Genomic DNA, 13,847 nt, shown 5'->3' with positions numbered 1-13,847 from the left:
ACATGAGTTTGTCAATGGGTTCTTTTAACAATGACTTATTTTTTTAAATACATTTACAATTATAAAATATACACATAATTACATTAGTACCAAAAAATTCTTTCACATAACCATTTTTAAACATACTCGTACATTTCCTTCTGAGAGTCAATTCCCCGCTTTTTATTGAGTTGGGTAACATGTTGTAAAGTATTGGAACGAGTTATTCTAGAGTTCTTTGACCGTATTTATTCAGGTATCTGGGAACTACAAGTCCATCGATTGCAATTAGTCTTGTATTATGAATATGTGTCACTATTTTATTATGTTCAGATTGAGATATATGCTGACTCGCAATTTTAAGCCACAATAACGCACGAACAGATAATAAATTTACAGAATTGTATAGTAATGATTCTTTTCCATTTCTATGAAAAAATTACTTTTTCGTCGTCCTTAAAAATATTTGTGAGATACCCTTGGTATCTTGGTGAGGTTCCATCGTTGAGAAATAATATATTTTACCTAAGTAAACATTCTCAAAGTTGATATCTTTCAACTACTGTTCATCTTGTGTACATCATGCTCGAGTATGAAGAGGATAAGCACTATAAGCAGTGAAGCGTTAGGGGTAGGTGGATAAGGGGTGGTGGTTTAGTAGGGAGTGGGTGGGAGGCTGCTGGGGGAGTAATGCCAGTATTCCACAGTCTCCAGTTAAACGAAACCTTCCAACCTGAACGGTACTCTGTCGCGGCGCGCGTCCCTTTAAAACCGCTTTGTGACGTAAGAAAACAAGGAAAAAGTTTTAGGAAACTGTTTTTTTTCAACTTTTACGAGCACTTTCAGATATTAATGGTTAGAGTTTTATGGGATAATGTGTGATTTTAAGTATGTTTTTCGACGTCAATAAATCTCACTTGGTTATAATAATACCAACTAAAATAAACCTTTGGAATTTTTCACAATAACAATGTCATTTTCAACAATAATGCATTTTAACTTTCGTGTAATATAATATTACAATATATATCCGCAAAACGATACATATATTTGCTACTGTCAAATATAAATAATAATATCCGAGATCGTCTTAGATATAATATTAATAATTGACATGACTTGAGTGAAAACATAACGCCTATGCAACTGCTGATGAGGTAGGGGTAAAAATGTTAAAACCGATGAAAATAATTACGCACATTTCATAGGGATGGGCCTACAAATGATGTATATTTTATGATATGATATGTTTGTAAACTGATCTTTAGCAAAATAATGGAAACTCGATCTACCTTCAAAGGTTTCTTTAAATATACGCATTCGACGGTACCTACACATTTGTAAAGTTATTTTTTATACGTTTGATATATCGAACACTGAAACTGGAGTATTTCACTAATTTATCAGAGAATACACAAAACCTTGTTACGAAATCCCTCCCTTTCTTTTGATGGGTAGAAAATAGAATCTTATACACAGAAAATTATATACTATGCATACCTACACCTAAGAAACGCAATAACGGGTGAACAGATGATATTTTACCACTCCGTTATGAAAATACTAATAGTTTTCTTGGTCGGAAATATTTATAAATAAAAAAATATTGGGAAAGTATTTTTAACCATTTCTAAAAACTGATAAAAAAACTTTAATCTGCAAGCCTGTTTTTATTTATTATTGAACTGTAAAATTTATTTGAAATCCTAATGAATACAAGGCTAACAGAATTTGATAAGACCTCGAATTTAGCTAACAATATCAATTTAACGTAAGCAAACAGCTTCTTTGACAAACGAGCGCTAAGTAGGACGATAAACTTATCGAAGATTAAGTCAATTTTGTATCACAAAATAGCATAAAATTTGATTGGACCTACCTGAAATAAATCAAATGTCTTGATTAAAAAATATGTGCTTAGATTAATTTATTTTTTCTGGTCTCCATAAAACAGGTAGACAATGAAAAATTATTATTATTACGAGGTTACCATTCAATGTCGAAAACGAAAAGTCCTTCATGACAAAGCGGTAATTTGAACATTAAAACATGTTATATTTCGCCTCCCTCAAAAGAGAAATACCTCCTCGGAGTTTAGTCCTGGAGAGAGAAAATCGAAAAATTCAGTTTTGTTTAGTTACCATAATATCTCCCTTCTCCTTCCACTCTCCTTTTTCCGAAAGCTTCATATTGACGGCCTCCGTGATTGAGTGGTTACGATGAAAAACATTACGGCCTTGGCTACGAATCCAGATGTCGCTGTTTTAAATTCCGGGGTGCGCAAGTAAATTTTATTTAATTATTTTGTTTTACTTCGCAATATATACTTTCAGTATCGCCCTGGCGAAAGATCATTATTAAAAATCAAAAGTTTGCTTGAAATGGCTTTATCCGTATTCGGTGACCGGATCTGAATCGCCAGGTACTTTTCCAACTTCCTCTCTCCACTACCTTCAGTAAGACGACGACATGCACCAATTGCCATAGTCTCACTCGCTCCAGGGAAGCAGTTGTTGGGACTCTTGTTCGATAATTGGGACACTAAGGTTGTATAAATTGTTTTTGATGTAAAATGTAATTACTGGGCTCTCAAAAAGTTAAATATGACAAGTAAAATTAATTATTCATTACAATTAATTCTAATATATAATTCATATAATGTAAATAATAATTATTATTATTATTAATTATAATTTACACTTAATTATTTTATTAAGATACACTTTTTTGTACTACAATAATTTATAAACATTTCTTTTTGGAATGTAGCAGGTTTAATTGAGGTAAACGTAACGTGCGTTCATAAATGGCGTTAAGGCGAAGCTTGATGCCAAATCACTATTTTGATTAATTTTTATAACAAATTGGTGTACATTATCAATACCACAAAATATGATTTAGATAAATTGAAGGTTTTCCTATCGTTTCGCTTGAGTAGAATACAAATAAAAAATATAAATGTAAACTATCAAAAAAAATATTTTTGCAATAGAAATGTATGAACGCATAAATGAAACAACTTAAAACAAGTATTATAGCTAAGATTATCTGTGACAGTTTCACTTGATTAACTTTTTTGCTTTCTTATAAAATTGTTTACAAAATAAATAAAAACCAGTTTTGTGCTTGAAATGGAACGTTTCTAGACTCCGTTTGTCAAGCGATTTTAATACCTATTGCCTACAATATAAGGAATACCAAGAATATACACATTTTTAGCTTGTAGCTTCCTTTTAACTTAATTATTTTATTAAAATAAAAGTTGTGCTATTAACTATTACAAAAATAGTTTTGTCAAACAAAGTATTGTATCGGTGATTCAATTCAATATCGTATTTGCATGCCTTTCTTAAAAGAGAAAAAAAAAATCTCAATATATTTAAAAATCATTTGAAAAAGTTTATTTTTAATAAAATAATTAAATTACCGCCACAAAATGAACGCGTAGATTATAACATACGTTACGTTTAACCTTAAATATTTTTGAATTTTACTAACACCGAAAACTACGGAGGAATTCAATGTATTATATCGGTTTGAAAATCTATCCACATTCTAGCATATCCGCTGATAGATCTGTTCTAACCTCTCCCCCTTTCTCACAAAATACGCAAGTAACAGAAAGAGACACCACAATGGAGTTCTTGCGAGCAGAGCCATACAGTAAGGTACGTAATATACGAACAATGCAAAAGGAATATGGATGAGCCGAAAATAATTATTTCAGGATTTTCGTGGTGGGACGGAGCTGACACCCTTCCATTGGGTCACAACTCATCCATCCTGAGTTGGGTAGGGAAATGTTAATACCATCCCATCCACACCAGTGGTGGTTCGCGGCCTCATTCTCATCTCATTGGGAGTTCAATCAGATATTAAAAAAGGGTATAAAAAAATTCTAAGATATATGAATAAATCCTGTGTCGTTCTTTTTCATAAATATAATTTTTTTCACTAGGAATATTATCACAATACTATTTAACGAGATTAGCGACCTAGCAACAATAAACGATTAGGCGCTTCATTAAAATATCCATTGTTAAAGAAAATAATGACGTCGATAGCAAAAAATATTTTAAAATTCTAAAATCACAATCTACGCAAGAAAATGTTCATTTTTAATTAAAAAATAATATATTCAGTAATTGACTTGCTAAACAACAATAACAACTTAAAGCACGATACTAAAGTAAAGTATATGATAAAGGCCGTAAACTCAATCTTTTAGAGCAGTTGGAAATTAATAAAAATTCTGATCATTCTAAAACCAGTTTGATGAAGACCGGAAACATATTATTCGCTCACCACTCCTAGATATTTTTAAGCCGAGTTCAGTTATTATAGAACACAAGCATACATAATAATGCAGGGAGAAAATAAACCCCTAAGTCATCCAATTTATTAATTTGGAAACACCTTACTATAACGAACTTTAGTCAAATTTAATTAATACAATAATTGGGGGACATTTTAAAGGGCATAGGTAATAACAATAAAAATTAAATCAATTATTTTAATGCCAATAAAACTTAAAGGAAAGACATACCAGACTATTGTTAGACCCGCGATAATGTATGGCTCCGAATGCTGGACTATGTACAACTCCTACTCTAGGCAACTCGAATCAGCAGAAATGCGAATGCTTAGATGGACCGCAGGAGTATCATTAAAAGATAAAATTAAAAGCTTACGCATTCGTGGTAGCCTGGGTGTCACTGACATAAACAGTAAGCTAGAGGAACGACAGTTAAGATGGTATGGGCACATAAGACGGAGACCACCAGACCACACAGTGAAGCAGGCAATGTCTATAGAGCTTCAAAGACAGTCATCCAGAGGTAGACCAAAGAACTCCTGGATGACCCAATGCTCCAAAATCCTACAAAGAAACGGCCTAGATGAAAGCGACACTCAGAACCGAAGAAGTTATAACCTGAGAACGAGAAGAGCCGACCCCAACAGCCTACCTAGGCAATGAGTTGGGATAGTGCTAGGAAGAAGAGAAGAATTATTTTAATTTATAAACTTAAAAAACTTTAACATTAAAGAAAGAATCTGTTGATTCTTGCAATACACTATTCTGTACAAATTTGGTGTTAATAAATCTCACATGTGCTGAGCACCCAGGCATCTAGTACATTACCAATCTTTGCAGGTCTACCGCTCTGGCGCCACTAGTATGTTTAATATGAACCTAAGAAATATGAAGGAGGGTTCCATAGGTGCTGATATTCATAACGCACTTATTAGATTTGGGACTCATTAGGGACTTGGTCTCGGGCAGTACGAGTTATCATTGGGACGGGTGGATTTTTTAGCATGGAATATGAATGGTGCGATAAATAAATGTCAATTCATAATAAAAGTTTATCTTATTTCCTTATTTCTTATGGGAATTCACTGGACAAACGCACATACGTCCACAAAACGTCCACACTAAACACTGCACATGACGCTCTCCTTTCCGTGTGTGTCGCCAGACACAGCACACGACACTCTCCCCGTTCCGTGCGTGTCGCCAGAAAAACGTCCGTACTGAACACTGCACACGACACTCTCCCCTTTCCGTGCGTGTCGCCAGAAAAACGTCCGTGCTGAACACTGCACACGACACTCTCCCCTTTCCGTGCGTGTCGCCAGAACAACGTCCGTACTGAACACTGCACACGACACTCTCCCCAATCTGTGCGTTTCGCCAGAAGAACGTCCGTACTGAACACTACACACGGCACTCTCCCCTTTCCGTGCGTGTCGCCGTGTTCCGTGTGTAGTTATTTTTTCAATCGCAAAATAAAAAGTGTTATAAAACCTCTTAGGCAAAGCCGGTAATCTTATCGACCTCGTATTTTTTTGTGAATATTGCAAAAAGTCCCAACTACCCAATCGTCCGGAATAATTGGGTTATTACATCACCAACTGTGGTAAGTGTTGAGGCGGAAAGGAGGGCTTTTGCCATGTTTGTTTTAAAATAATGTGAGGATTATTTTATTTTACTTTTCTTCAAATCTGTTAAAGCTACTTTTGTAGTTTGTCAGTACCTACATAGTGACAACTTTTTACGTAATAACATGGTCATGATCTAAAGTAACTTCTATGGGGGGGGGAGACTTTGCACTTTTGTATTTCCTCGTTATCTGTTTGGATATTGGATATTGATGCAATGCGATGTCAATTTTTTTTAAAGGTTTATGGTATATTGATATATCGTCGAAATTTAAATAACAAAAAAAAAATAACTTCTGAGATTCATAATTAGTAATTATTTATGTAAAGTTCCCCCGTAAAATAGTAAAGTACTCTATCGACTCCAAGGTGTGCTCCCCACATCTAAGATCAACTCCCACCTGAGTTATCTAGGGCACTATTACAAAACTAAGTATCTGGGGCACTATTACAAAAAAAGTTCCGAAATACAAGTTATTCAAAATAGATCCGTAAACAATATATATATATATATATATAATCTGCCATGGAATACACATGTCATAGATATATACTCAATGTCACAAATACTTCCTTTACGATTCTGCCAAAGTATAACATCACAACTGCCATTCTACAAATAATTCAACACTCCTCACACAACAACACTAAACCAGTCTTTAATTCCGACATACACCAGCACAGGATCACAAAATCAAATACATTTATCGTCATCTACTTACACGACTAAATTTGGAATTAACTCCTTACAATACATTGCACATTATCTAGTAATCTAAAACTTCCGGCAACGAACAAAAAGACATTGGCAAAAGCTTTTAAAAGCTATTTCCTCAACAGTTTTATTAATGACTGACACATTCTTTCTTTGGAACTCCAAAATAACTTCTGCGTTTATTTATTTTAATGTATCTATGTTGTCTTGTCTTTAATGTAATATTGTCTCTCCCGAAATGAGTTTTGTAAACACACTGGGAATAATACATTATGACTTATTATTTCGTAATGGATTATTTTGTAATAAATAAAATAAAAAATAAATAAAAAGTAGCCCCAGTTTACGAAAATCAATCATTTAGAGAAAAAAACGCACAATTAAATCACCAAATGTTTCCTCCCAACATTTAAGAGATTACGTATACATTACGGAACATTTTAGATCAAAATTACCTTTTTAAATAGGTAGGTACCTAGTGATTATATGTTATGTTACGTATGTATTAGGTAAGAAAACCAGTTCAGTAAATTTAGTTGAAAACTTGATAATATAATATGGGGTCCGTTTTCAAATGAATAGTTTCAAGTAAACAAACTTCCACTGTCAAAAATTTGTTACAGAATTGCGTATAAACACGAGAAATATTATTAAAAGGGGTACCTATTAATCATCCCCAATTAAAGCCCCCTGACCCGGGGTAGGTAGAATGGGGAACTAATTACGTAACAGAGGCCGAGAACTTTTCCTTAAACATGCTAATTGAGCTTTCAAACGTTGTTATAGAATAAACTCCCCCTAGCGGGTGGCTTCCCCATTTCCTATAATTTTAGATATTCGTAGTGAAAAGTTGTTCGCTCGAAGGGGTGGAAGTGAGGGGGTTATATATGATCTGGGAAGGCTCCAGTGATCCGTAATGGTCCCTGATCCCAGACATCCGGTTTGTTTTTTCTTGTCGGTAACTGTTTCTTTCTTCATCTGAACCTAAAGAGCCGGATTAGAACAGCGGAGAGCCTAGATTGAAGCTTTCCTCTATATCCGGAATCCGTGTTTTTCCGTATTCCGGGATAACCTGGCGTATTACAAAAGCATTTATTTTATTATGTAACTTTGGCTTTTACGATTTCTGCTAATATTGTAATTATTGACAGAGTGAAGTCCTGTTTTAACTTGACCGTTTTACATTCCGTCGTGTTCCTTTGGATTTTATTATTCCGAAGAAAGTTTGAAAATAAGAAGTAACCTTTCTTTGGACAAACTGAACATTTTTTTATTTGAAGTGAAAACAATGTTACATAAAATGTATTGTGATTGATTTTTAAGCACCAGATTTAAAGAATTTGTTTGGGTCGCTGGGTACTTACTTACTTACCTTATATAATATGAATACTTAATTAAAAATGATTTCCAATCGCAATCTTAAAAATACAGTCTCTGCCGGGAATACTCGTAACTGTTCTGTTTAATGAAAGATTACAAATACATCCAGCATTTTATTTTCAAAAAACAAATATCTTGAAACATAAGTCTGAGCCAAATATAAATATATTTTGGAATAATGTGTTATTTCTAACTGTATTTCAGTAGAAAGCGTTGCATAGAGCAAGCGTCATTGCTCCCAACGTAGCGAGTTTTCAGCTGGCATGCTTGCCTACATGTAGATGTTTGATGTCTGCTCCTTGAGAACTGGCCGTTTTTCAACTCGTGTTTGAATCCAGCAACTTGGTTGCAGAATGATGCGACCCCATCTCTTGCCTACAATAGAAATTTGGGGAGCGCCGTGATCACGCGGCTGTCAGCTGTTAAGATGACAGATTCCGTACAAAGAAATGATATTCCGCGGCAGTTTCCTAATTGATCTGATACTCTCCTGCCGTAGAGAAAGGAAGACTCTACCTAAGATTATACCTCAACATATAATCATAGGCGACACCCAAATAAGCGTTGATGCGTATAGCGCATGTCTTAGGCTTTAATATAAAGATTAGTGAGCAGAATGAAAATGAACTTATATAAGAATAATATGTTACTTAGGTGATAAATAGTAATATTATTTTTTTTAGTGTGTACTTATATCACGGTGTATCAGCATGAAATACAATCAAAATGTAAAAATAATCATAATTTTGTGAAAATAAGTAGGCAGTAGATAGGCAATATTTTGTTGTTTGTTCGGACTGAAATAATGTTTTACTATAATTTGTGTAGTTAAACGATACTTGTAGTAAAAAATACTTAAATTAAGATTAATATTCACATGTAAAAAAATATTAGCTACTTATAAATCCGACTCTGTTGTAAAACATTGTTTCACATTTCGTAATTCCGTCTCTGGGTTAAATCATTGTTTCACAGTAAAAGTTCGCATAAAGCTTATCGAAAATTTATTTCAGTTCCGAGGATGAGAATGTGTAAGATCAATAAATCGAAATGAGAATAATAATGTATGCCATCTCGCTCAAAACATTATTATTCCTGTATATTTCTAGTTCACACGATAAAATATCACTAATGTCATAGGCATGAGGAACCATAGACATGCCGGTAAGGGTGAGGGGAACAACCCAAGTTGAGAAGAGCGGAGACATGGTGTAGGTGTAGACGGTTGAATGATTTGGTAAGTTTTTAGATTTTCACGGCCAAAAGCATTTTTGTTGTTTGTTTTTGGGGTGTTATGTCGTGTTGCGACATAACACCCTTTCTCCAAACTCCTTTTTTAGCCAACGTTTCGGACAGCGTTGTAGTGTCCATCATCAGGGCAGATCCGGTAGATCCGAAGATGTGTAATTGTTGGTTGTCGAGTTTGTGCTTATTTACTTGGAAGCGATACCGTGCCGCCAGCTTCAATCCACTACGAGCCTGTAGGTATTGAATGATTGAATGATTTGTCAATAAATAAATCCGTCAGTTTACAGACAACTCGCATTGTACCATCACACTTTTTTGCTGTACACTAAACAATACAGGAAGCCCTGAGGAAAATAACTTCCCTCAGGGCCTATTTCATCTAAGGATGAAGATGAAGTTCTGGGAAGGAAGAAGTTATGAGGGGTGGGTAGGAATCTAGGAATCAATGTGTCCAGTGACGGGGGCATGATCTATCCTTCTCGCTGAGGCGCAGGGCTATGGGTCAAGAGAGATTAGTTGGAGAGGTCAATGGGTCTCCACAAACCATCCTCTCCCGATCTGGTACGCCACGCAGCTGGCGGGCAGGCGCATCCCGAACATACCTCACACGATGAAGCCGTGCACTCCTGTTAAATCACCAAACATAGGAACTACTTGGGGTGACCTATGGCAGAGGTGTTGGTTATCCAATAAATTGTTACTAGTCATTTTGAAAGTCAAAAGTATTACTAAAAACGTAAAACTTAAAAAAAAATTTTTTGTTAAATTTTTCAATAAATTAAAACGTTATTGAAAAGTTCCAAATTCCACGAAAAAGTTCCGCTTGTTTTCGAAATCGAATATTTGATAACATTATTTAAACACTTTAACAAATGAGTTACGATTTACTCATCAAAATACGAACACGTGCACACTGAGCTCTTATAAAAAAATAATACAATCACCTGCCTTAATTAATTCATATTAATTATTTCGCTCGTGCATAGTTTGATTAAAATACATTATTATTTGATCTAATTTTTTTAATGTATTTAGTAATCTTCTCTATGGTTTGGTTACTTGAATATGGTCGTATTTTATTCAAAGTATGCTAGAACCCCTCTGGGGCCACAACGATTTTCACTAGATTTGCCTCCAACTCATCTAAATGAATCTCAGATGATGTGTTATGACATGTCTACTGTTTGTGATATCTATGGCTAATCTCTATAAATCCAGAGTGCTAATAAAATTAAAACCTTCTAAATTTTAGAAGATAAAATATTATATAATATCGACGATCTCCATTGAAAAATAGCCTTTTGGTTCTGGACCGCGGATTAGAAACGCTTAGTTTTTTGGTATGGATTTTTTTTTTGACAAAAGTTTGAAAAACAATATACGATTAATTGAACTATAATTTTCCTGTAATGACCAACTTTTTACCATTGTGAAATAAATAAACGCTGTATACTCTTCTCTTTTGAATTAAAACCACATAGAAAATTATAATAATTCTAACGTGAACATGGGGTGAGTAAAATCATAGGTTTGATTAAATTCCATCATGTAAGGCTGAAGTTTCAGAGCTCTAGTAAATACTTATTTAGTGGCACTGAGTAGTTCTGCTACTGTGTGCTATTAACATATTGTTTTGTAACATATTGTTTTAATAACAGTCTTCAACGTGTTCAGTAAGTAATAAAGCTATGACCAATGACCATGTACATGCATGACGAGTGATGAAAATTTATATACAAAAAATAAAACCAACAATCGTGAAGCTTTTATGCAAAAAGCTCCATAAATCAAACCTCACTCCTAAAACCTATGTCGATTTCCAGAGAATGTTTTAAATCTCCGATTCCCAAGCATAAATTGATATTTATTCAATAATCCTTGTATTCATAAATCAACGCAAAATATTAATATTTTTATTTCACAAAAAAATATTAACTACTGACGAGGTAGAACCTATAATGCAAAAAATGCGACAAAACCAATATTAAAAAGGGAAAATCGAAATCGTACAGACGTAATTCGATCAATTAGTGAAATGACGCGTACTCCTGGCTAGGTGGGTTGGGGAGGGCGGCCACCGGGAGGGGAGGCAGATGGGGGGAAGGTCGTCAGTAGTGACTTTTTCATAAACTGACGCCGTGAGTTCGCCGTCGCCGTCACCGGAAGCGGAGAGCCGTCGCGACGCGTCACTTTGGACGCTCCGGAGCCCGCAGGCCGCAGCCATCCGCGTCCCTCATCCCCGCCATGCTGATCACGTCGAGAGGAGACGAGGTCCAGAGGATATTGCACTCCGTCAGCTTGTTATTTCTTCTCTTTTCTGGTAAGTGATTCTTCCCGATTTTATTAATATTTCTAGCGACCGATGCGAGAAAACGACGATTGAACGGCAAACATTCAAAATGCCAGTGGTATTCCGTTCATCGGCATATGGTATACAAATCATATACGTACTTGATTTTAAAAAGATTCATAATATGATAAAACATGGTAAAAAAGATCCGATCGCATTGAGTATATATATAATCCCTCTGAATTCGCGTATTTCGCTTCCTTGGAAAGTAATAACAGAAACGAATTACGTCATTCATGTGGCAAAAGCTCACACAGGTAAAGTGGCAACACTATTGCGCACGGCAATAAATTAGGTATTTTGAACTGGCAGGTTGGCTTATTGACTGACAGGCTGCTCAATAACTACTGATTGCAAGAGGAAAGAAGTGTGAAAAGAAGTACTCAAAGCATACACCATGATTTTTTTTAAAAACTGTAACTGATATTTGCACGAATCATTCTCATAAAGCCAAACTAACAGTTAAATTTTAGGTTTAAATTTGCAAACCCTTAACCTTCCCATAACGTACTTGTTAATAGTTCGAATCTTATCGTTATACTCTAGAGTAAATCTAGGATAATAAACATCCTAATAAATGCCTTTAACCTTAATTAAAGAAAAACAATAATTATATATGTATTTATTATTCAACTAGCTGTATTTCGCCACTCGTTGCTGTGGCATTTTCTGTCTGTGCAGTTATGTCAAAATTTCAAAGCAATCTGTAAAGAACTTTCAGAGGTTAAAATTTTGAACAAACGAACATTAAAATTTTTATATATACAGATAAATAAATACGATAACATTTCATTTTTCCTTTCTTAATATTATGAAGACGACGTGATGAAAATGATAAATTTAAGCAATAGATATTCTATAAAAATATATGTATTATTTTCACGGCAAAAAACTATTCGATATTTTACTCAACGATTCTCTCACTCTTGTTCCTACGGAAATAATGATCACCCCCGTACCCTCCCAAATACAACCCATCCACCCCGTATTTCTCTACAAAATCTACTCATTCCCTTACAACACCTACATCTCCTTCTTCCCCTACAACACATACCCCTTTTTCCTCTTTCAACAAGGAATCCTTATAGCCCGCTCCATCGTTAGGGAAGTGACGCTGTATCCCTATTAGAGGCAAAGGGAAAATATCAGGAAATCCGGTTATCCTTTTAAATTTCCTAAAACCACTCAGCGAATGCGAGAAATCATGTAACGCGTTATTTTCTCTGAGAATTTTATCTTGATCTCCACATCCTTGGTACATTATAAGCTCTTGGCAAAAATAACTCTTCCATGAAAACATATGTTTATCACGTATTACAATTTAAATATGTATATTCTTTGTTAAAATTACATAATGAAGGTATTTGTTTTAAAGGTATAGCAAAAAAACATTTTTCTAACTTAACCCTTAAAGTGACGTCGTGGGTCCAATGGACCATAATAATCAATAAATATAAAAAATAAAAATTAATAACTAACGGACATATAATTTATTTATTAATTTTTTATTTAGTTTGTTAAATACAACTGTCGAACCTGTACATATTTTTTAAATTAATTATTTGGTTTAAAAGGATATGTATTTTTACCGGTGACCGGATAAATCATCAAAATTATAATTCATCAAATCTTTAAAAAGTTATATAAAGTCATGGAAAGTGATGAAACAAAAACTTTAATAACTGGGTTAAGTAGGTAAGGTTAGGTTAGGTTAGGTTAGGTAAGGTTAAAAAAATTTTTTTCATCGTTTTTAATGATCACTTTTTAAAAGTGTGTTGAATAGTCACTGTGTTGAGTTAGTATGGAACCATTTTTTACTATTGCCTATTTCTACATAACAATGTCTGATTTCCTATTAGTTTTAGGTATATAAGATTAATTTTCTTAGATAGCTTGATTAATATATTTTTGAAAATTTATTAACAATTTTTCAATAAATTTGGTGGTCCATTGAAAAAAATCAAGTTATTATTTCTGATAAAGAATCCGTTAGTTTCATTCCGTGACCACATTTATTTCTTGTTTAACACCCTTGTTAGGATATTATACATAGTTTATAAAAAAATAATATAATAATATAATTATATTACTACTAAAGATTTTTTTATACATAACTGAAGTGAGTCGGCAACAATCTTTTATATATACTCTAGTGATGAATTTCATATTTCAATTGAAAAATCCACATTATTACACTCTATTAGTATTCTGGGCAATGAGGAGTGTCATGGC

At 34.0% G+C, this 13,847-nt stretch overlaps 1 protein-coding gene across 2 annotated transcripts in view; it reads left to right on the top strand.

The window, feature by feature from the left end:
* Positions 1–714: 714 nt before the first annotated feature.
* LOC149426647 (uncharacterized) overlaps positions 715–13,847 on the top strand; it is a 51,517-nt gene continuing 38,384 nt past the window's right edge. The window contains exons 1-2 of one of the 2 annotated variants that reach the window (XM_089637828.1): positions 715–762; positions 11,089–11,585. In XM_089637828.1, the coding sequence (XP_089493954.1) occupies positions 11,510–11,585 (76 nt within the window). In that variant the 5' untranslated portion in view covers positions 715–762; positions 11,089–11,509. Of the gene's footprint in view, positions 763–787; positions 835–11,088; positions 11,586–13,847 lie in introns of those variants that run through there. The other variant, XM_089637833.1, reaches the window with a different exon arrangement.

The sequence above is a fragment of the Hesperophylax consimilis genome, chromosome 1 (assembly GCF_061612785.1).
Source record: "Hesperophylax consimilis isolate HC1 chromosome 1, BYU_Hcon_1.0, whole genome shotgun sequence".
Classification (NCBI taxonomy): domain Eukaryota; kingdom Metazoa; phylum Arthropoda; class Insecta; order Trichoptera; family Limnephilidae; genus Hesperophylax; species Hesperophylax consimilis.
This window is presented reverse-complemented; position numbering and strand designations above follow the sequence as displayed.